This window comes from Medicago sativa, chromosome 5 (assembly GCF_051527215.1).
Source record: "Medicago sativa cultivar Bolivia chromosome 5, Bolivia_mono, whole genome shotgun sequence".
NCBI lineage: Eukaryota > Viridiplantae > Streptophyta > Magnoliopsida > Fabales > Fabaceae > Medicago > Medicago sativa.
The window spans coordinates 51468445-51492924 of NC_140753.1; the positions used below are offsets into that span (position 1 = coordinate 51468445).

The 24480-nt window shown below is 33.2% G+C and overlaps 3 protein-coding genes across 9 annotated transcripts; 2 read left to right on the top strand and 1 right to left on the bottom strand.

Annotated features, from left to right (window-relative positions):
• Nucleotides 1-1392: 1392 nt before the first annotated feature.
• Nucleotides 1393-15616, top strand: LOC146922818 (rho GTPase-activating protein REN1-like). 5 transcript variants are annotated; one of them, XM_085715613.1, is made up of 24 exons: nucleotides 1393-1663; nucleotides 1772-1826; nucleotides 2253-2348; nucleotides 3261-3297; nucleotides 3952-4031; nucleotides 4632-4702; nucleotides 4818-4896; nucleotides 5277-5421; nucleotides 6471-6590; nucleotides 7115-7192; nucleotides 7504-7559; nucleotides 7649-7718; nucleotides 9724-9808; nucleotides 10501-10744; nucleotides 11266-11478; nucleotides 11716-11997; nucleotides 12192-12241; nucleotides 12843-12903; nucleotides 12980-13063; nucleotides 13159-13272; nucleotides 13349-13500; nucleotides 13665-13725; nucleotides 13851-13961; nucleotides 14661-15616. In XM_085715613.1, the coding sequence occupies exons 2-24, from the start codon at nucleotides 1812-1814 to the stop codon at nucleotides 15153-15155; spliced, it is 2799 nt and encodes a 932-aa protein (XP_085571739.1). In that variant the 5' UTR covers nucleotides 1393-1663; nucleotides 1772-1811; the 3' UTR covers nucleotides 15156-15616. The 5 variants fall into 5 exon arrangements, with proteins under 5 accessions (XP_085571739.1, XP_085571738.1, XP_085571742.1 ...); XM_085715612.1 differs by having other exon boundaries at nucleotides 1395-1663; nucleotides 14658-15616; XM_085715616.1 differs by having other exon boundaries at nucleotides 1395-1663; nucleotides 14721-15616.
• A 926-nt stretch (nucleotides 15617-16542) lies between these two features.
• On the top strand, nucleotides 16543-18784 carry LOC146922819 (uncharacterized). The gene has a single exon (XM_085715617.1). The coding sequence runs from the start codon at nucleotides 17133-17135 to the stop codon at nucleotides 18399-18401; it is 1269 nt and encodes a 422-aa protein (XP_085571743.1). The 5' UTR covers nucleotides 16543-17132; the 3' UTR covers nucleotides 18402-18784.
• A 520-nt stretch (nucleotides 18785-19304) lies between these two features.
• LOC146922820 (Adenine nucleotide alpha hydrolases-like superfamily protein) lies at nucleotides 19305-22842 on the bottom strand. Of its 3 annotated transcripts, none has more exons than XM_085715622.1 (5): nucleotides 22541-22842; nucleotides 22349-22452; nucleotides 21650-21768; nucleotides 21017-21147; nucleotides 19305-19679 (listed from the first exon to the last, which is right to left on the bottom strand). In XM_085715622.1, the coding sequence occupies exons 1-4, from the start codon at nucleotides 22755-22757 to the stop codon at nucleotides 21051-21053; spliced, it is 537 nt and encodes a 178-aa protein (XP_085571748.1). In that variant the 5' UTR covers nucleotides 22758-22842; the 3' UTR covers nucleotides 19305-19679; nucleotides 21017-21050. The 3 variants fall into 3 exon arrangements, with proteins under 3 accessions (XP_085571748.1, XP_085571747.1, XP_085571745.1); XM_085715621.1 differs by having other exon boundaries at nucleotides 19305-19804; XM_085715619.1 differs by having other exon boundaries at nucleotides 19305-19823.
• Nucleotides 22843-24480: the final 1638 nt, after the last annotated feature.

The window sequence follows — 24480 nt, forward strand, 5'->3', positions numbered from 1 at the left end:
CTAGTTTAGAGACCCGACGTTGCCCATGTTAGATATTAAATAAGTTTTATAAGTTTGTCTGCACGAATACACGTGTCAGTATATTAGATTGAATTTATTTAAATTTATAATTATAATAATATCATAAAAATAAATATAAATGATGAGATGAATGTCCAATGCAAGAATAAAAAGTGTAACAAAATCAATAATGAATTAGTCCAAGTGGTAAGAGTTTTTGGTCCCTTTAAACATGTAATCATGGGTTTGTTTCGTGCCCCATGCGTATGAGAGAGAAAAATCGATTGAAAGGGAAGAAATATATATATATATATATATATATATATATATAAGTATATGTATGAGAAATAATAAAATTGGTGTTTGGCAAACCTGGAGAAGGAAAAATGTTAGATGAAAAGAAAGTTTGGGGATTCTGCTTGTGCTCAAAATATGTAAATATGTGATTAACGAAAATTTATTTATTTATAGTTAACATTTGCATTAGAATATGCTGCTAAAAGATAACATAATAACTAATCGAACCTTTTTTTGTTCAAACATAAAAACTAATTGAATGATATAGTGCTAAAAGATTAGTAATAAACTAAGTGAAGCTTCTTTTCCTAAAAACAAATAAACAAATTGGAGTCTTTTAATCATAAAATAAGATTGTATATGTAAACTTTGTTGAAAGTATTATGTGTAGTTTGTTGAGATATTTCTGCTACATAAAATATTATAAATTCAATAAAAATTTAAAGAAAATATTGAGTGCATAAAATCAAAAGTTTGTTGAGATATTTATGTTAAATAAAATATTGGTTTTTAAAAATAGAAAAAATAATAAAAATATTGAGAATGAATGTGGAAGTGACACGTGGCATAAAAAACCTTACTTTATATATATACTATTGATTGATTGATTGATTAAATATATGAAGATGTTTGTTGTACGATTTCATAAACAGTCGATAATCGGGATTTGAACCCCGGACCATGCATATGTTATGCATTGTCCATACCAACTGAGCTTAGCTCAGTTGGTATGGACAATACATAATATATGCAAGGTCCGGGGTTCAAACCCCGGCCACCACAAAAAAAATTGTGAATTATGATTTTTATTGAACATTAAAGTAGTTAAAAACTACTAATAAAGTAAAAACAAATCACCTTATTTTAAGGGATAAAATAATACAGTTAAAAAATTTTATAACTTTTACTTATATAAATGAGGAAAAGAATCTGAAAAAAATGCTTACAATTGGAAGAAGAATAGCCGATATAAATAAAAATTAAACTTTTTATAGCATGACAAAAACAAATCTATCTATCTAGTTTAATTTGATACTTTAAATAATATTTGTACAAAAAAAGAGCATATAATAAATATGTTTCTATTTGTATCACGTGCGTTGTGAAAAAAGAGCAAAAAACAGTTCTCTTACGTAGTTTCCCTCCATTCATCAACTACCGGTTCGTGTTTTAATGTTTGATGCTGACGTGTACATCTTCATCTCTCTCTTTCTCTCTCCTCATATTCATTTTCCCTTCCTCCCTCATTTCATTGCATTCAGTTTTCACATTCCATTATTCGGATCAAAGAGAGTGAAAGAGAGAGAGATCTTTTTCTCCTTTCACTTTCTTCTTCCTCCTCTTTCATGCTTCATTTCTTCCTGAGGTAATTTATTCTATTGTATTGTTTCAATTATATATCATCATTTTTTTGTGTTTATTGTTATGTTCCTTCACATGCATTCTCGTTTTGATTAATATATGTCAAATGTAGGGTTTTGTATTTGTAGGAGATATATTTCGGAGATCATAATATGAATTTGGCTCAGGTAATTTTTTTATTTGCTTTTTTCATGTGGAAATTTTTTCCTATGAGTTTTTTTGAATTAGGGATCACGGTGGGGTAAACGGTCATTCTGGTCCTGAATGTTTGAGTCGCTGTCATTATAGTCCTTGAATGTGTCAAAATTGCAAATACATTCGGGGACTAATTGACTAACAAAAACCAAAATGACTAACTCGAGACACATTTGGGCATTTGGGGGACCAAAGTGAGTAACTAAAGAAACAATTGAGGATGTATTTGCAATTTCGATACATTCAGGGACTATAATAACAATGTTTCACACCTTCAGGGACCAAAATGGTTGTTTACCTGATTGTGGTGCTCCAAATGCTGAATTTTGAATACAGTGTATGTTTTGTTTGTGTGAATCGGTGGGTGGATGTTATAGGATTATGTGTTTGTTTTGTAGGGATTTAGTGATGCTCCGCTTTCCTCTCCTAAACATAAGCTTCAGCCAGCTGCATCATCAGTTCATCTTGGTTCTCACAGTAGGAATGGTAATAAGGTAATTAATCTGTCATTCTTTGTAAAAACTGGATTCATAATTGTTTGAATTCTAATTGGTTTGGAATTATGCTTGTGAATGACTTCATCACCGTGGTCAAGCTTTGTGTTCATCGGTCACATTTGTTAGGATTGGCTTATTTACTGCTATAAACTCTTGTGAGACTGTTCGAGAGAGCTTATGCAAACAACTTGCACATGTCCATCAACTGTCAAGAATAGCTTATGAAAACAACTTATAACTTATTTGAAAACAGTTATACTTTGTTTTGTATTTTATTTTAAGAGCCTTTAAGATGTTTATGAAAACAACATATAAAATACTTATACTATAGTCGCTTAATTAAGATGTTTATCCAAACAGAGCCGTTTCCCTTCAATTCAATTGTTTCCAATTTGGACTTTGTATATATAAAATTTGGTTTGCATAATTGCTGAGATAACATAGTAATATTCAACAGTTAAATCAGTGAACTCTAATACCTGTGGAGTTATTAAATGGATTAATTATAACAAGAGTTAGGGATGCGGTAAGTGGATCTTCAACCATGTATAATGTATGTATGCAGTACAGTTATTGTTGAAATCTATAAAATCATAGCCTAAAAATATCCTGCTTGAGTATTTTGGCATGGTTTTGTGACCGTATCTAATGCTCCAAGGAGCCGTATCGTAACGAGAATCTATCCCCCAAGTTATTGGTAAAGAGAACAAGTGACACACCTATTGAGAACATAGGGTAATGCACTTTAAGGTGCATGCATAGGCATGATTCCAGCAGACTTCTTAAGGGAGCTGCAAGTAGCAACTTTGATAGAAGCTTCAGATGCTTTAGAGCTAAACTTTTTTATGGAGTTTAGTACATGTTGCCTTCTTACTGTAGTTTGAATTCCCGTGATTTCATTTCTTACAGGTTTTCAAGAGCGGGACGCTTTTCTTATCTTCCAAAGGTGTGTTTAACTACTCTAGTTTATACATTTGGTTTTTGGTTCTAAGGAACTATCAAATTTTTTATTCCTATGTAAATGTTATGTGAGTAAAAAAGCTTCACTGTTGTTTTATAGCTATTGTAAAATAGTTTGTATTTAAATGCTGTAAAGCCAAGAAAAAGAAAATAAACCGGTGCAAAAAAATTTATTCACCTTCTTCGCCATTAACGTTTTTTTTTTCCTTTCTTTCCTATCCATATTACTTGGTTCTTATCATGATTTGTTTTCCAATTCAATTAAGATTCGGAGTCTTGTATTCCAGTGTATAGGAATTAGTACTTTGTCTTAACATCAACATTGTTATGTCAATAATATTAGGCCATTATCATATTTAAAGTCTTTATTCTTTCTTACTTCTGTCTAAAACTCTTAACTTCAACAACCATTAGTACAATTTATGTGCCTTAGACAATATATCACGACGTTTATATATAATAAGAATAAGTGAGATAACATTCAGATTTTTCATCTTCGAATCCTCCCCAACATCAATCGCAGTTTGTATTCTACTAGATATAATACTCAAATGCAAAGCTAAAATCGAACACTTAGCGAAATGGTGGATTTTGTGAAGCAATTATATTTACTGCATGGTATGTATTTCATGATGTGTAGGAGGAATTGGATGGACATCTTGGAAGAAAAGATGGTTTATTTTAACACAAACTTCACTTGTTTTCTTCAGAAGTGATCCAGTAAGTAATTTTTTATAGTATTTGGTTTGTCCATTTTTTCTGCTGTGTTCTCCGTACAGTGTAAGAAAATCCGTGTTCCAGAAAACCCTACCGATAAAACAATGAAGTTGGTAATTAATTGAAAAAAATACATGAATATGATCTTGCGGTTCACCCACTTTCGGACATAATTTATTTTTCCATTAGCTGTTTTCTTAATTGGTAAACTTTTCTTCATTAACTAACTAATCATAATAAATATGTTGAATATATTTCTCACTATTAGATTTTTGAAACTAGAATATTTTTCAATGATTTTACCAACTAGAAACAAAGATATCCTGCTTTACTTTGTTTTTTGGAACTTGGTTCATGATTTTTATAGGATTGGACACTTTTCATTTTTTATGCACAATGATGATTTTATATTCAGAACTAGTTCACTCATAGACTTTCGAATCTCGATATCCTCTATGATAATTCCTTTTGATTTGAATGTTTAAACATATGAATCCTTATTAAAATACACATTCATGCAATTCAATATGAGGACCTGGTTTTTAGAGAGTGTGAAATGTTGTACTTGTAAGTATATTTTTTCATCATTTTTCTACTTTTCAGAATGGTGTTCCTCAGAAGGGAAATGAAGCTAATTTGACCCTTGGTGGCATTGACCTCAACAATTCAGGCAGGTTGGCTTGGTTTAAACAAGTACTCATTATTGGTAGTCTGTATGACTTAATAATATCACTGTAGTACTATCTGTGAATGTGAAATTTCTTGACCTGTGCTTGTCAAATTTTGTAGTGTTTCTATCAAAGCAGATAAGAAACTTTTGACTGTACAATTTCCCAATGATCGTGATGGACGAGTATTAACACTTAAGGTGATTTGCTTTTCCTCTAAATTTAGCACTTTTTATTCATTAATCATCATTGCTTTTCCTCTAAGTTTCTTGCTTTTCCTCTAAAATCATTAATCATCGTTGTACAAAAAATCATATTTTTTTTATGATAGAACACTATATCCTTTTCTGTTCTCTACCTTGGTAAAGAATAAACTATTTTGTGTACATTAGCATATAAATGATGTCTGTATTATGATTATCAAGAAAATTCAGTAAATTCCTTTTATGTTTTGTGAGCTGTATTAGGTCTGATATGCTAAGTGGTTTGACATGTAATGAGATACAAGATAGAGGAAGAGATGTGAATACGAAAATGCTTCCCTGTTGCTGATGTATCTCTTCCTTTGTTAATGATACAGGCTGAAACTACTGAGGATTTATATGAATGGAAAACTGCACTTGAGAATGTTTTGGCACACGCACCAAGTGCTACTAATGTGATGGGGCAAAGTGGTATCTTTAGGAGTTATCAGGCTGATTCACTTGATATTTATTTGGACCAGTGTATGTTCTTGCTACTCTTGGGCTTCATTCATGTTAATTTCCTTCGAAGTTTGCATCTCCTTGTGTGCAATCAATAAATGCTACCCGTGATCTATGTATAACTTCTGAACAATTTAATTGCCATCTTGCATATGTGTGTGTGTGTGTGTGTATGGATGCATGCATGTTAAAATAACTGATATTATTACTGGGACTTGGGACTTTACTTATTTCCTTATTTCGATGTGTTTATAATTTCATTATTTCCTTTATGCACATACTCCTTTTCCTGATTGTCCTCTTTCCTTGTAATATATTTTTGCTTACTCTATAAGTCAACTAGGAAAGTTTCTAAGCTATAATTAGCTGATTTAATCCATATGGCCGAGGGATTCAATTTGCACTCTGTTGAATATGTGATTTCTGTGTCTAAATCAGACTACACAACAACGAGGGCTGTGTCTAGAGGAAGGGGCTAGACTCACACAACGTGATGAACCATGGTTCGGATCCCAACTGTGAGAGGTGGTCACATTTATTGTCCAACAATGCCTCAAATAGGATTACTGCATGTGAAGGGAGCCTATGGGAAACCAAAAAAATTCAGACTACACTCACCTCTATTTATAATAGCATGTAGAATAAGTACTCACCTCTATAGTAGTAGGAAGAATGAATAGAGCAAACACTAATTGATATGATTTTCTTCAAATCCTCTTATTTCTTGTATTTTCCCTATCCTAATTTCCCTCTTTAGGTATGTATATCTTTTTTTTTTTTTTAACTGTAATTAGTAAATTACTGAAGATTCTTGGTGGTAATTAACAGATTCATTCCCTATAGTAAAGGGGTCTAAATTGTACATATTAAAATTAAATTCATGATGCTGATTTTTTTTTCTCTGTACATATTGGTTTGTTCTGCAATATATTAGCAGACCTGTTTTGTCATTTTTCTCTCACTGACCAATATGATGTTTTCTAAAAACCATGAATTTTCATAATGATGTTTAGAAGAATATATTATATCTTGCTTAGCTTTCATCTGATTTTTCTGCATTTCTTTTACAGTGAAGGATAAAGAAACAGTAAATTATGCAGTCCTTGGCCGGCCAATTTTACTTGCTTTGGAGGAAGTTGACGGAACTCCATCTTTTTTGGAAAAAGCCCTGAGGTTCATAGAAGAGCATGGTAGGTTTTATTTTCTGTATGTTTTTGTTCACACAAAAACAATCAGACAAATTGAAACACTTGTTGTTTTTAGACAGCTTGAAAACATGATGCATCATAGGCTATATCATAAACCAAATTATTTAGTGCCAGTGAACTTGTAGCTTGAATGGTAGTTGCATTATTCTTTAATGTTGATGTGTGATGAAGACGTTAGAACTTAGAAGATCAATATATGCATTGAACCTCCAAAGTAACCAGACAAAGAACCCCCAAAGCTTCAGTCAAACAACCTAAAGCAATATTTTTTTTTTTCCAATGGTTTATTCTAAACTTTAGGTTTTCCGGTTTTCCTTTAATTGACTATGATGCGACCTTGCAACGAACGTCTCATATGAGGATTCGACTTTTTTGTTTAGGGAGGGGCAGGGAGGAAGCTGCTAGTGACTATGTATAATGTTTTTATAGCCATTATGGAATTGTTTATAATATGACATAAACCGGTAAGTTGTTTCATGTGAAGCTAATTAATGCTAGAAACACAGGAGCCAAAGTAGAAGGGATTTTGCGGCAAGCAGCCGATGTTGAAGATGTTGAAAATCGAGTGCGGGAATATGAACAAGGTTTGTACTTCTGATTCTAAAAATCCTTGCGCTGTATTTTTTTTTTTTTTTGTTGTACATCTTCCTCCTAGGGATACCTCCATTTTGATTAGTTTGTGTGCTGAAGGTCATTTCAACATGTCTAGCTTAGCTTCAGCCATACTTCAGGCCTTTCCATACAAATAAGCAGAATTCTTTCTCAAGTATATTACTAGATCATTGTAGTAAATTGAGTGTGTCCCCTATTCTTACGAGAATTAGCTACTACTTTTTTTTTTTTACCTTAACTACTCATCAAATCTTATGTTCATGGGTATGCTCTATGGTTGCAGGAAAAGTTGAATTTTCTGAGGGGGAGGACGCACATGTTGTTGCTGATTGTGTTAAGGTATCATGATAAACTGAACGACTCATTCCTTCATCCAGCACATATACTAAAAGCTTTAATTTCTTATTTTTCTATCAAAAAATTTCCAGCATGTACTTCGTGAGTTGCGGTCTTTTCCAATCCCAGTATCTTGTTGCAAGGCGTTGTTAGAAGCTTGTCGTAAGTATTATTTAAGTATTCAATTCTTCGTTTAATATTAATTGAAAGGTTACCCAGTATTTATTGTACATGATATTTCTGCTGTCCAGCTATACTTAAATAATCACACAACAACAATCAAGCCTTTTTCCATCAGCTGAGATTAGATTCATAGATCAAACAATGCCATAATTCTCTGTCATGTAGTCTGACAATATGCTATTTAGCTTTAAATCTCTCTATTTTTATTTAATTTATAGTTTTTCTTGATTTCATTCTACCTCTATTTATTGAACTATCCAAACCATGTTCTCTGAAATGCAAATATTTCTTTAACCGTAACCTAGTTCCACCCAAAAGAAGGGACATTTCTTCCTGTGTAATCTTACTTAAGAATAGATATAGAATACAAGGAAGAAAGACATAAGAAATATGATGTAATGATGACGAGCAATGATAGCTCAAAGTACTATAATGAGAAGGGTTACACGTGGACCATATACATGTCCGAGTGAAATATGAAGGTCAATTTTAAGAGTTTGATTCAAAGTAGGTGGATAGTCCACAGGAGTTATATCAGTAGAAGAAGCAAACACAGGTGCAGGAATCAAAGGTGTAGATGGATGATAATGATAAATATACAAGTGATCAATTAGCGTAGAAGTACTTTGAACCTGGGTAACGGCAGTGGAGTATACTCGGCTACAATTGAAGGAACAAGTAAAATGACCAAGATAAGGTTTGTTCAATGGTCCAGAGAAAGATGCATACTCAGACAGTAACAAAAGCTGAGACTAGATACATGAAGTACGACAACCCTTTATGCATTGAGTGTAACCTAGAGAGACCTTTGAGAAGCTAAGTGAACTGTTTATCAAGATCTGGTGCAAGACTGTATAAAACAAGTACACTCAAAGATGTATGGTGTCAAACTGTCAATGAGTGCAGAGTGTAATGCCGAAGCAAAAGGAGAAAGAGAGTTATCTGGACTATGGACATATGATTAGGAAACAAACTACGAGTATGTTTAACAATTTGACATGAACACAAGACACGTTGTATAAATTTGACAGTCTTGCCACACATTTTCGTAACTTTTTAAGGCTAGGGTGACCCAATTGCTGATGTATCAGAAGAAGTGTGGAATCTGTGGCAGTGCAAATATGAGGGTAGTTGGGGTTGTTTTAGAGGTCATTAGACTCACATCCGATGGCAACTATCTTACCTGAACTCTGGTCCTACAGGGAAACATAATATATAGTGAAATATGTACAGTATAGTCAAGAAGGTGAGTTGAGTTAACTGCCTAATAGAAAACAAAATAAATTGAGAACTTGAAACATTTACAAATTGTCTCGTAATCCTGTTCTGCACTCTCGCACTAAGCATAAGAAGCTGAACATATGCTGCTCAATAAGAGCCTTATTGTGTGTCATCCCAACTCAAGATCCATAGACTGATGCACTCACTAAACCTCTGTCTGCAGTCCGGTTCCCTGTGCTTGTGCCAGACCTAGAATTAGAGCATTTGGCAGTTTCGCACTTGACCAGCCAGAGTTTGAGAGGAGAATATAAGAGATAAGTCTCAGTATTGTTTATCCCCGTTTGTTTATATTTTATTGTATTAGAAGTAATTTCTTTGTAACATTAGTCATGGTATGCGAAGCCCACAGGCCATGGCCCATTATAGGGTACAGAGGAGATGGCAGTCAGCAACTGCCGCTAACATAATAGTAACCCCTCTAACAGAATGTGACGGTTAACATGGTACAACTGTAAAAAATAACTAGCTACAAATTTTGTGATACAAGGCATACACAGTGGCATTTACATTGTACACTGGTGGTACCTTACATATATTGTAGTACATGCACTCCACATTTTCTCTGAAATTTTATCTGTTTTTCATGTGTACAGTCACAACAGAATAGATAACACAAACAAAATTCTCATATTCTTTTCAGTTTTTATGTATCTTCTTTGAAGCTTAATTTTCATTCATCATTTGAACCTATCACATCTATTAGGAAAAGCACGTGAGAATAGGGTTTCTGCTATGCGCACAGCAATATGGGACACTTTTCCTGAACCAAACCGCCGTTTGTTGCAAAGGTATTTGATTAATTACTTTTCATTTTATGATATCTTTTTTTCCAAAGATCTCATTGATTGCTATCCTCATTTTAAACCATTTATTGTTATCTTTGTTATCTTATGTGCCAAACTTCAGGGTTAAGAATGCTCTTATTCCTCGGTTTATTTTCTGAATTATATTATATGTTAATGTTGATATAAAGTCAACATTTTCTTTTTTTTAAAAACTTAATACAATATAATAGTTATATTGGGATAAACATTTCTTTAGATACGATAAATATGGCTTACAGGCACGCGCACACATACACGCACATGCATACCTATGAGGGGAAATACCAATTATTCTAATTTTTACACATAGGAGACAGGTCTCAGCTACTATTAAATGGCCTCAGCCATGTTAAGGAACTCAAACAATACTTCGAATACGAATTGACATTTAAACGTGGGAGAATGCTGGACAATGTCTTTGGAAATGATAGTGATTATGGTTTTCAATCTTTCTATATATGGTGGTAGTGTACATTTTAGTCTGTTTCCAATGTCTGGAAGAAGTAACTTGTGAATAGAATATATTCCACGAATAGGACTAACATTCAGTTGTTAACTTATGGTTAGCTATTTTTTCTTTTTGGTTTTGTTTTGTTCTCCATTATACATATGCATATTATTATACTATGTAAATTATGCATTTCTCTATTGTACAGAATACTCTTGATGATGCAAACAGTAGCTTCCCGACAAGCTGAGAACAGAATGAGCTCATCGGCTGTAGCAGCATGCATGGCACCATTACTTCTTCGCCCCCTTCTAGTTGGGGATTGTGAGATAGAAAATGATTTTGATGTAGGTGGGGATAGTTCCCTTCAACTTCTACAAGCAGCTGCTGCGGCTAACCATGCTCAAGGAATTGTTATTACTTTATTAGAAGAATATAACAGCATATTTGAGGTAGTTTTATCTATAATTTATATCTCTATTTTCATGGCTTCCATCTGATAGCATGCACGCTCATATTGCATGCTTCTCTTACATCAGTTTGAGTGCCTTAGTTTCCGTATAACTTGGTTATAATTATGATTTGTTTATTTATTTCCCTATTTATTTAAGAATATAAATCTCTACAAATTGAGGTTAGTATTTAGTATTTTGCATCAAGCTATTATCAAGTTATTTTCGATAATACTCAAGCTCTTACTATTTCTCTTTTATATAAAACCCATAACTTCGACAGAAAATAAGGTGCATCTTTTGATGAGAACGCCAATGTTAAAATGTGATTTTCATTCCTAATCTTGACTCCATGCAACAAAGGTTAAAATCAATTTAAACCTTTTGAATGTTTGGACTTAATACACAGGGGGATCTGCCTCTTTTTGATTAAAAAAATACATGCTTCTTCTAAATATATTAATTTCAAATTCTCTATGCTACTGTCTCCACATGTTTCTAAGTTATTAGTGTTCTATCAGGAAGGTTCTTCGTGTCCCGGACCTGATATGTACATGGATTCAGAAGATGATGAATCTGAGAGTGAGGATGATGATTTTTCCTATGATGATTATTATGATGATGAGCAAGATGAATCAATAGAGGGGTCAGATGTAGATGCTAGTGATGAGCTTGTTAGTGAAACCAACAGCGAGACCGGAGACTCTGCAGTCAATGATGAATATGATGATAAGGTTCGAGTCTTAGTTAAGTCATGACAATTTGATGACATTATAGCAAATAAGTTTGTAAGTGAGCATATTCATTTATTTCTGTTGGACTATATTTAGTTTATGAAAAAGATCAGAACTCATGTTTTCATGGAGGAAGAAATGTGTAGTTCAACATGGTGGAATTCTGGTTTTACTCTAATTACATCCTTTTCTCAAGTATAACGTTTAACTGACCTTAGTTTTTCGTTTGATGTATAGGACCATAATATTTCATATTCAAGTTCAAAGTCCTCAGAGGTTAGTGACTATCTTGAAGTCTCATTACCTCAGTCTGAAGGTACCAAAAGCTGTGAAAATTTCACAAGCCAAAATAAGACTGCTTCTGCAAATGACTCCACTAAGCCAACAGATATAATTGAAGGCTTATCCCCTGACCAAACTACAATGAATAGATCAAATTGTCCTAGCACTTCTTCATGTATCGTCGCCATATCCGATAGAAAAATGCATCGACGCCGCACCGTTTTGGGGCAAAACCATGTGAGTAAATCTTCTCATGATTAATTATGTGACTTTTTAAATATTGGCAATTGTCTTTGTCACTGTCATTTCCCCTAAATTGGCTAAAACTTTCATATTTCGGGCTAATTTTATACTTTATTTTAGACTGGTTTAGGTTTATTCCGTAACTATAAAGTCCAGGTTAATATGTCTTCTTTCTGTTTGGTGTCCAGGGAAGCAAGAACCTTTCCATGGAATCCATTGATTTTCTAGACGAAAATGAGTAAGTAATTGACATCTAAGAACTGTGAAATTCTTGGTTTGATTTTTTCTTGGTATATTTGTGATGTAACTCGTTCGTTGCCTTTGAACTGTGGTTTTTCAAACTCTTTTTATGCCTCGTAGATACGGACTCCTTTCATGCGTGCATGAGTGAGTGATCAATCAGAGCATGATATATTTGAGGGATACTCTACAAGGCCATGCAATATGCTTATCAAATTATTTTTGTTTGTCCATGAAGAGTCTTTCAGAAACATAGATAATAATACGTTGATAAAGAGTGTACATGAAATAAATATTAAAGCCATGTAATCCACTCATATATATATTAAATTGAGTCCTCATTGTTAAAAAAACCATGAAACCGCTTTTCCTCTTCATGTTTTGACATGTATTTAAAGTTTCCATAATAAATAAAATTGAACTGTTATAGGTATAAAATGTATAATAATATCTTGATATTATCGTATAGTATCTTATACTATTTCACAAGACGTTTCCAGTGTTAGAGTATCGTTTGAAGTGGAGAAGTCACTTAAATGGCTCTTTTTATTTTTTTCACTTTACTCTGTCCGCTAACTTATGTTTCTCATGATTCTTAGAGCTGAAATTGAGAGGCTTGAAGCTGTAAAGACAGAATTGCAAAGGCAAATTGCAGAGGAGGTTAAACCTTGGTTTTTCTCAATTTTACCTTGTCTGTGTACAAGAATCAATTGTCCATTTTCATTTCCTCTTGCAGGTAAAAGTAAATGCAAAGCTGCAGTCTTATGTGGAAACACGAAAGGAAGCATTGCACGAGCGTCGTCTGGTTCTTGAGCGAAATGTAAGTTCATTATGAGAGAACATACCCAGTTCACGTGCCCCTCTTCCTCCATACTCATGTAAATTGAGATTCTGTTACCTACTATTTCCTTGCAGGTGGATAAATTACAGGAGCAATTGCTAAAGGAGAAGAGCTTCAGGGCAACTCTTGAAGCAGGACTTCAGTTTCCTCCAGGGACTTCGTCTGAGTTATCTGGTATTGATGAAAAGGTTAGTCTATCTCATTCATATATTGTTTATTTATTTTCATAATGCAACAACTTCTTACTCTTCATACTTTCCACAGACCAAGACAAATGTTGAGGAAATAGTGCTGATAGAAGCAGATCTTGCCGACTTAGAACGGAAGGTTAATGAGCTTGGTTTACGGCTTAATGCACAACTTGAATGGAATTCTGGTTCCATATCTCAACAGATATCAAGCCATGAAAGAAATTTGTATGTTAATCATTACTTGAGAGCATCACTTTCGTAGTTCCTAATTTTACAATATTAGACTCAATCGCTTTAGTTTTCTACAAGAGATCGCTTTTACAATATTAGACCCAATTGCTTTTGTATGTAAAAAAAATCTTGAGGTTCACTTATAGTATATTTGACAGGAAGAACAAGCCAGATACTGAAGTTGCAGCCATTTCAGAATCTGACAGGTCAATAAGAAAGGTAAATCTAATATCATAATCAACTTGAAGATTATGTTGTCAGTTTTGGATGAAGAAGACTAATGAATTGGTTCACTTATAGTATATTTCTACCCTTAATCCATGAATTATTTCTCAATTTTACAGCAGGACAGTCATTTTGGTGGACCAGGAAACGATAATGAGAGAAAACCAGAGTCAACACCTTTACCAAACAAACATTCACCTAGTTCCAAGAAATCTGTTACAAAAGCTGAGGTAAGTTTCATAAACTATACTGTGAATCTAGATATTAATCAGACTTTTCAGTAAATTGTTAAATCAGCACGAGTAATTTTGTCGTAGGAAAAAAATTCCAAAGCTTAGTTGATATAAAAGGAATCTTAATTACTTTTATGCACATTATATTCATTACATCATTGTGATTTTAGTAGTTAAGGTGGTAAATGAGTTGCGCATCTTTGGAACACGGTATGCAAGCCATGAGATCACACTTGACTCTAAAATGTAAAAACATGGCTTGGAATCTGTGCGAACGTTTTGGCAGGTTAGGAACAAAGTCAATTTTACATCAACACCATTATTTTGATGCCTAACCACTAAAACAAACATAAAGATAAATTGTATCTATATTGACAAAAATGATTTCATAAATTATTTTACATATATAGTGATTTTCATCATAGCATTCAAACAATTCTTTTACCAAAATCACTTTCTAAATAAAAGTTAATAAGAATGAATAAATTCTAACAAACAAGCTTATGAAAATCAAGTTCAAGCTAACCAAAATTGCAAAATCTGATCTAAACACACAATAAACCAAATTTGCTTCTTGAAAGCAGCAAATTTTTTGTCAGCATGATGATTAGAAATTTGCTTTCAACAGAAATAACCATTTTATATTGAAATTTCGTCGAGTTAAACAGACTTATTCATTAAATTCTTTCAAAGCAGGGAGCAAGTTCCACTACTTCTACAATTACAAGACTAACGTCCAAACTGAACTTTTTGAAGGATCGCCGTAGTCAGTTTTCAAATGAACTACGAAACATGAATAAAGGAAAAGCACTTGAACTTCAGCTACCACCTCCATCTCCCAACAAAACTCGAGGAAATGAGTTACTTCGATCCCCAAATATGCCTCGAGAAAATGAACGTCAATCGCCACTTCCATCCCCCAATAAGTCTCGCGGGTTTGAATTTTACATGTCTCTTATGTCTCCAAATAGGTCTCGAGGATCTGAAAATCATTCTCCATCAACCCCTGAGAAAGTTAGAGGTAATGAAGATCATTCACCTCAATATTCAGAGAAACTGAGAAAATCAGATAGCCAGCCATATCTCTCAGATAGTCAGAATGAATCTTCACAATTATACTTGAAAAGAGGAAGGTCGGAAGGGAATTATCAGATTCCTAATGTTGAAAAAAGTCAATTACTTCAAGGCTAAATATTTCGTTACACGGCAAATTCAAGATGATAGAAAGCCACTGCAATTGTTCAGCAATGTTTTTGTCCAGGTGGGGCATTGCTATGCCTTCAACAATGTTTTGTGTGGCTTATGAAATACAAGGCCTATATTCGAAGAAGTAGCATTCTATGTACTCTAAAATATAGGATGTATAGGACACAGTTCAACCATCCCCATGACATAAGCCAGACGGTTTAATTACATAACATGCTGATATTTTCTGGCTCCTTAATGAGCATGATGGTTTTATTGTTTCATTCAACTTCATTAATATGACTTGTATTGTATAGCCTAAGCTGGCATTTTCAGATAGACCTTAGTCCAATTTCCTTTGCTCTGAAACCATAGAGCACAAATTTCAGATTGCTTGAATGGCATGGTGTGTTCATGTTATCAGTTTGGGGAATACCGTGGGAATATCATTCTTTTTGACAAGTTAATATCATTCTATCAATTGTTGCCTATCAATTTATTTAATTTTTATTTTGTCCTTCATTTGTCTAACATATCACCACACTATAATTCTTATAGCATATAAGTCATTAGCAAGACAATACAAGATTATCAAATTGAAATATCTTATACTCCATCCGTCCCATAATAAGTGACACGGTTGACTCTGTCACACATACCAATGCATATTTTTTATTTTTAATATTTTCAATTTTCTATTAGAAAAAATTATGAAAATTTAACATTTTAAAAATATTTATCGAGACGAATCCAACAACATCTTACATGATATTATTTATTTTTGTATATTAGTAGAAAAATATGGTCAAATATGTTAGGTCAATAGTGCACATTGTCAAATATGTCATCTATGGTAGAACGGAGCAAGTATAATTGTGAAAGACTGACAGACCTACTAACAAAATACAAACAACTAATCAGAGAATTACAACACTATCAATGAGTTCCTCTATAGTATGTCTGTCATGCTAATGGTGCATTTGGGTATGGTATACAAGTTTTATAATTTTTTATCCTAAATAAAGTCACCATTGTCAAGGGTGCCCAAAATAAATCTTACGCTTTTTTATGTGTCTTTATCTCTCCAAATGGAACAAATGGAGAATCTTAACTCGTGTTAGACACATGGGACCAATATAACTACTAATTATTGTCATCAGTTTCCCATAATAGCATATTATTATCCTAATTACCAAAACCAATGCCAACCTTTCTTAGGAAAAAAACCAATGCCAAGCTATACCAACTTGTCAACCCCATTCATAGGACCAATTCCACCCCCACACATACCATACACGCATGTATTATTTTGGAGATAATTTTACCAATCTATTGTTCAAAAATATATATTTACTAATCTAAACAAAACAAACATATCACAATACATAAAAGAGTAGTTAGCACTTAGCCATTAGTGAATGGCATAACACAATTTTCGTGTCACCAACCATTTTACAAACAATCTCTACCATATAATCACCCTCAAACAAATCCGTATCTCTCTCCTAATTCAAACACCAAAACCAAATAATTATAATTATTATCATTACATCAACAAGCCTCTCAAAAACTCTCTCCCCCTCTCACATTTTCCTTATCGATGAAGGTGAATGAGAGAGAGATGAGTTCCTAAAGTAAATATACAAGTAATTAACCCTCAAACACCATCATCGACCTGGATCATCATAAAAGAATTAACAAATGGAGATTCAACGAATGAAAGAGTTGTTATCACTTTTGTTAGCATTGAAAAGTAACCGAGTTGCTCTTGTTGGTGGTAATCATACCGCAGCTAGATTTTGTTCTCGCTAAATATTTACCTCCGTTTCTATCCACACCCCCCCTCTCTCCTCTCTCACACATTTCATCATAACTCTTTTCATATACTATAATATATTCTCCTTCTGCCATTTTAATTAATTTCTAGCTATACATTATAAACAATATTTCTTCATTTCTTTCTTTTGATTTTAAATCCCTACCATGGCTGTTGAACTAGCTGCTTTTTCCTTTGGACCAAAAGGATACATTTCCAACAAAAACAAACATGTTAGTGCACTTGCATTCAACCCAAAAGCCTATTATCTTATAATAAGGTTCCCTTATTCAGGAACATGGAAGATTTTTTATCGTTTGGTTCTTTTGGCATTGCTTGTGGCTTCATTCCCATTGATAAGTTCATCACTTGTATCAAGAAACCCTAGTCTTGATGATTCAGCCTCAAACATGAAGATTCTTCCACAACAAGGACTCAACGGATTTGATAATTCCATCAACATGGATCAACTTTTGACTCTCCTCTTCAACGACCTAACGAACGAAGGACTTGTGAAGAAATCGAATCAACATAAAGCCGTTTTTCTTGGAGATCAAGAGCAAGAAGGGGTTCATCAGTTTCAGAGTTTCATAGATCAATACAACATGGATTACATTCCATTAAATGACATGGAGAAACAAAGTTTGATTCTTGATGGAACAGTTGATTTCGTCTTCACATCCAACTTCCCCGCTTCATCACAATTCATCGATAGAACCCTAAAAACAAATGGCATTGCTGCAGTGGTGATTCTAAATGCGGCGGCTTTTCATAAGCCCTCAAACTACAAGGTAGCTTACATGAGAAGGTTCCAGAAAGTAGTAATGGCAATGAAGAAAATAACAACTGCACCCGTTAAACTTGGTTCCCAACGAAAGCTATTAGGATACGCAACAGAGGCAAAGAGAGCAGCACTTCAGAAACTCGAGGACGTTCTCCTTGAGCCTCCACGTGCTGCCTCTGGTAAATCAAGAGTGTATTTGAAGCGTACAAAGTATTTACCTGATTTAATGGGTGACACACTTGAAAGCTACCCTCGTCGGGTTTTCATCGACGTAGGGTTGCCACAAAAAGATGGAGGCAGTGGAACAGATTGGTTTTCAAAGAATTATCCAACAAGGAACAAGAATTTTGAGATGTATAAGATAGAGACTGTGGTCGAGGGTTCGCCCACGGCACAAGTTGAGATGTCGGATTGGTTGATGAAGAATGTAAAAGATGAAGAGTACGTGGTGATGAAAGCTGAGGCTGAAGTTGTTGAAGAAATGATGAGGAGTAAGTCTATTATGTTGGTGGATGAGCTTTTCTTGGAGTGCAAGCCACAAGGTTTGAATTTGAAACGAGGGACTAGAGGTAGAAGGGCATATTGGGAATGTTTGGCTTTGTACGGAAAATTAAGAGATGAAGGAGTAGCAGTTCACCAGTGGTGGGGTTAATTAACTATTTGGCAGAAGTAATTAATTTATTATTGCATGAGATTCTCAACAAAGTGTACCTAATTACAATCTATAAAAAAAAAAAAAAAATTCAGGAGACCATGCATTTTTATAAATGGACATTGTTGTGCTCATGCAGGATTGGTGTTTGAGAGAGAGTGATGTGGATATGGAAACAAAGACTTCACAGTTTTAAAGGCTTGAGAGAGTTAGAGAGATGGGAGTGGATCTAGCTGGCCTTAATTTGAGCCAGGGATTTAATCTCTATCTCTTCTTGTTTTTTTCATTCTTTTATTTTGCTGCTTTATGTATTATACTACTATTTTGTAAAGGGTAAATTGAGCTACTCACGTTGTATCCAATGGAATTTATAGTAATATAAATTATTATGGTATATAAGTAAAATAAATAATGAATATGTTGTTTGATTTTTATGGGTTGGTTAATTATTACTACTTACTCCATTCCACAAATGAGTGTCATGTAAGATGTTCAGTTACCGGTAAAAGTTTGCTCTTGTGAACCTCAAACGACAAAGTTTAAATCCCCTCAGACATTTCTAATATAATCCATTAGTGTTACTTTAATTAACAAAATTCTTTCTCTTCCCCAATTATAAGTCATTATCTAAATTCCACCAATTATAATCAAAAGGGAAATATACAACTATCTCTTGTAAACCGATGTGATGCTCTAGAATATCTCTTAAAGGCTTAGACAATCTTCCTCCCATTCTTAATTTCAGATAAGGCATATGCAATCACAAAAAATTTCTCACAAGAGTTACTCATATATCCCAAAACATATCCTTACCAGAGGAGTAACATATATTCAAATCATGCCATTTTCATAAGAGTTATAATGGTTCCACTCATCATGAATCTATTCAACATATATACAACATTATTCAAAAACACTCACCATATCACATCCTTCTTTTTTTGGGTAATATATCCAATATTCATTAATTATTACAAGATAGATATTTCATGACCCATAAACATAAATTCAACCAATGTTCTATACATAAATGAAACAACAATGCTCAGAAAATAAAATTTCTAACACAGAGCTAAAGTAATCCAACATTTGTTTACAATATTGTACAACTTTAAAAAACAATAAAAAATTTCAGGAGTCATATATCTCTTTGAATCAATGCAACAACTACTAAACATATAATACCACATGTGAAAATCCACTCTTAACTGCAACAATTTCACACGCACAACACCATTATTGTCCACAAACAGCGAAAGCTCGTACTTGTAGCAGGATCTGACCAGCAATGGCAATACAAACTTCAAAGCTTAGCTAATGCACAGGACCAGCAAAAAAACGTGCAAATCCAAAGTATGAAAAAGCTTTTGACATGATCAGTTGGACAAGTGCAGAATCAGCACCTGAAATGCCGCAACTCACCTAAAAGAAACCGAACTTGTTTTAGAACCCCACACCATTGTTAATTACACATCAGATTCGCTGCAGTCACAAATTTGCCGCATTCACGCATTCAGCACATAAGGTCCTTGGATCAAGATCGGACGGTCTAGATTTCAATACAATTTTTAATTTATTTTGAAATGAAAATACTGAGCTTAATATCTAAACCGCCCGATCTAGATCCAAAAATCGAGGATGTGCCATATGCGTGAATGTGGCAAATTTGTGACTGCAGGGAATCCTGCGCATGACAGTAAAGTTAAGCTTTACGTCTGTGACAGAAGAGTTCCGCTAGATGTGAAAGCAAGGATAAATTAGTTAGTACATCCTTGTAGTTTCATTTCACCAACTATTAATTCAGACTTTTTTAGTGTAAAACCTTTTAATCATAAAGTCCTTATCATTATTGTATCATATAACTATATCTTTAAATAAGGATACTCTTAGAATCTCTTTAAATGTCATTTATACGATATTTTACACATAACAACTATATGCAATGGCAAGACACTTCCTAAAATTATGCAGTGTATTTAATGGGTCAAAACTCAAAACTAAATCCCCCCTGCCTCCTTCAACCAGAGTCCTTGCTTAACTCCATTTTCTTTATATTCTGCAGTAGGAGAAGATACGGTGGCTAGTTTTTCAAACAGGCTCCTATGTCCCTTCCTACCTCGGTTCTTGGTTAAGATGTCATAGTCCCATCCTATGATTTCCCATATGAATATCAGGAGTGAGATGGTTAACCTTCTTAACAAGAGTGTTCTAATACATGTTTGATCTATATATGAAGATATTGATAAGTTGTTTATGATATTGGATGTGTTCTGATATGTTGCTACAAGTTTTGGGGAAAATGTTTTTTTGAAGGAAAAGGGAGGGAGGGATGGAAATAGAAGGCCAAAGGTGCAGGCTGTCACATAAGTATTAGTACGAGCAACACTTAACAAAAGTTCAACGAGGTTCTTCTAAGGTAGTTATCGAACATTTAAGGCCTAAGAAGTCAAAATTATTACCCATCTCCATGCGTATCACATTGATTAACAGATTGCAAGGGCGATAGACTCCTCAGTTCTTACTCCAACGTTAAATATGCCTCTATATGTCAAATCCTAAATAATATATTCAACAAATTTAAGGGTCATGCTACGTCAAAGTGTGGATAGACGTACTCATTAAAAGTCGATATATCATAGTAGAAGTGTATTAGTTTCCCTTATTAACGCCGTCCTTTCCTTTGATGATAATGACTGGACACTCGGAATGGTGGGCACAGTAGTTGCTAACACTTCCCAGGAACATTCTGCAACCAAAAATTCAAAGCATTGTGAGAGGCAAGTCCATATAGTTTCCATCTTTAAACTTCAGATTCCTTAGAACAATAAAATATGAAAAACACAACATTCGATATTGCAAATAAAACTGGAAATCGGCCACATCTTATATTTTGATTTTGAGTCTATTGTAACACCACGAAACCAACTTACAAGGTTAGAACTGCCTAAACTAGATTTAGATTTCAGAAGAATGTCTCAAGCCAATGATAGACTCGGGTTTTCTTAATACATTTAAGTTTGAAATTTTCCATTTTCTTCCCTGGTATTACTTTAGGACTAGTGTCTAGCTAGTTGTCAACATTATATATATGAACTGAAGGATAAAAAAATGGTCCAGATGGTTTATTATCATGCCATTTTGTGATATGTAAGGTCCTAATCAGGTTCAAAAATACCATAAATATTAAGTCCATTGTTAGTGTAAATTTCTATGTAACTTTCTGGCTTGTCAGAAGTAAATTTTTGTACCTCTTAATAGGGCCAAAAGCCCGAGACCCCATCACAAGCACATCAGCATGCAAATCCTGTACAGTTTCACAAATCTTCTCCTTTGGATCGCCAACAACAACAAGAGTCCTGACCTTAGTCTGTCATAGATAAAGAAGAGTCAATTGCAATTCAACTACGGTACTGTATATAGATGCCATTATTCCATTAACTTAAAACTGGAGACTTGCACAAAAAAGTGAAGGTAGGGAATTCAAAACCCACAACTCTTATCGCTCAAAACTCTTATGTTCCTCCCCCAAACTACTAAATGACTAATTCTCATGTTTAAGTTAAATTCAATTGAGAATGACAGTTTTACAATGTAATAAACATCTGAAAAAGAAAAATAAATAATAGACTCAAAAAAAATATTGTATAAAAAGAGAGACAAATATGCGAAAAATCCATTCCTCAAAAAAAAAAAAAAAAATGCGAAAAACCTTAGCTGCAAATAACTGTTATTTAAACCAATTTTCACACACTGTCACTAAGTTATAATTATTTCTCTAAATTAATAACTAACATAAAAATACAGATAGCCAAAATACAATAAACAAATAAGTTTTGTCATTTTCCTTTATTTTTATATATGAACTTAATTTGTATGCAGTGTAAATGTAAGAAAGTTTTAACATATTCCGGCAACACTAAGAAAAAACAAATTGAACTAAAGCTTACATTGTAGGTGGAGCAAATTCCCAAAGCATGATCAAAAATAGAATCAGTAATACGTTTCTGGTGAGCTTCAATTGCTGCAGCAAACGCAGGAACTTCAAGATCACCTAATGAAAAATCAATGTTTCAGTAAAAACATGGAATGAATTAAAGAGAAAATGAAATATGTGAAAGAAAGAAAATGATGTACTGAACTGGGTCCACCGAAAGGGATGGAACCGGGATTAAGACCGGTGGCGATGGACGGCGGTGATTGAACGTGGAGGATGATGAAAGAACCAGCGTCGGTGGAATCATCGGGTGTAGGTGATCGGAGCTTGAGATTTTCTAACGCCCAGCGGAGAGCGTTCATGCTCTCTTCGCTTCCGTCTACTGCTACAACTACTACACCGAGGTTTCCGGATTCCGACATCGTATGTCTGTTTGATTTGGGTTGGTTCTTTTTTTTTTTTTTTTTTTTTTATGATTGATGTCGTTCTTTGTAGTACTTTGCTTATGTTGACTTTCTTTCTACTTGCTTCTTAAATGTGCCAAATGGAGGAGTACAAAAGTTTATTTGTGTAGATATTTTAGAGTAATTCTTGAATTTTTTAAAATGTCAAACCAATTAAACTCCATTTAATCAACTCATTCTTAATCGGTTTGGATTGGATCAGATTTCACATTTAGATTGCAAAACAAAACCGACTATTTTGTAGTATTAGTTAGAAGTTTTTTCTTTTCAAAAATCAAATCAAACCGACTCATCACATCTCTTACACTCTCAAATGTGTCACTGAGTATTTCAAGATCTCCGACTATATTTAGCTATTAAACAGGTCCACATATTTAATCACTTGCTATCAATTAAATATATGTATTTTAACAAATTAGTGTTAAATTGGTCTATATATTTACTAATTTATTATCAATTTAGTCCTTAACACACTTTTTGAAGAACTAATATGAATAAAACATGGCAGGGTCAGTCATGTTTCCAAAGTTCGACATAGTATCTATGGTTAGCTTGATTTGAATTTGATGATTGACTTCTCTCTTTATCTTTATATACTTGCTTCCTTGGACTTTCTTTTCATTGCTTCTCTTTTATATCATCATGTTTGTCAAGATCAGGACAAACCACAATAATTTAACTCTTTATTTAACTTATAAATTTTACCACATTTTAATTCTAATTATTTATTTGTTTCTCAATTTTATCCTTTATTAAACTTCAGTTGAAATTATATTAAACTTAGCATAGCTTTTATTAAAATTTAATAGATAATTTTCAATTAAGGTTGACCCAGCTAGTAAGAATTTGACTCCGGCGTAAGATCAATTGCCGCTATTAATGTGAGAACATCTTTGGTAAGATTTTAGTAGATATTTTTATAAATGCTCTTTAAGCCTGCAGTCACCCTTAACCATGATAAGCACCCGAAGCTCATCCAACCAATTTTTTTTAATACATATTTAATTTTTAAATAATAAATTGATTGAGAAAATTTTAAATATTTTTTATTATTATTTCAACTTATACAACATCGATTTATTGACTTTATATTGTAGATAGATGTTAATAGTTATTTAATAAATTATGGTATAGTATATGTTTAATCTTTTTTCTTTTTACTATTTCTTGGATAAATAAATTTTAATCAATAATATATGTATAACTCGAACAATAATATCATATATATATATTCTATAAAAAAACATTATCTATATATGTAACCCAAATAACATAAAAAAATACACTTCCCTTAAAAAAATACTCGAGTATAATTTAAAAGAAATAAATTTTATTAAAATAACATATAATTTAAAATAGAGGGAATAATTTGTAGAGAATTATATTCAGAGATAATTTTTTTTTAAGAAGAGATAATAATTTTTTGCAAGTGATGATATTATAATTATGGATGGAAGAGTATTTTGTAAAAAAAAAATAAAATGAAATTGATAGAAGATGATAGTAGTAATCAAGTCAGTTAAAATTTGAACGAATGCAGTAATTTTATATTCTCACGATACTTGTTAGGTGGACCCAAAAATTGATTCTAAACTCCCTCATCGATCGGAATATGAGATCAACGAAGAAAATTCCTTTACAGGGAAATCAAAATTCTTTTCCTTTCATCATCAATTTCTTA

Coding starts and splice junctions, on each gene's coding strand:
- LOC146922818 (XM_085715612.1), top strand. Junction 7,193..7,503: donor AGTGCGGGAATATGAACAAG/GTTTGTACTTCT, acceptor CTATGGTTGCAG/GAAAAGTTGAATTTTCTGAG. Junction 12,242..12,842: donor GATTTTCTAGACGAAAATGA/GTAAGTAATTGA, acceptor CATGATTCTTAG/AGCTGAAATTGAGAGGCTTG.
- LOC146922819 (XM_085715617.1), top strand. CDS start 17,133: ATGGCTGTTGAACTAGCTGCTTTTTCCTTTGGACCAAAAGGATACATT.
- LOC146922820 (XM_085715622.1), bottom strand. CDS start 22,757: ATGTCGGAATCCGGAAACCTCGGTGTAGTAGTTGTAGCAGTAGACGGA. Junction 22,453..22,540: donor CATCCCTTTCGGTGGACCCA/GTTCAGTACATC, acceptor ATTTTTCATTAG/GTGATCTTGAAGTTCCTGCG. Junction 21,769..22,348: donor GAATTTGCTCCACCTACAAT/GTAAGCTTTAGT, acceptor TATCTATGACAG/ACTAAGGTCAGGACTCTTGT.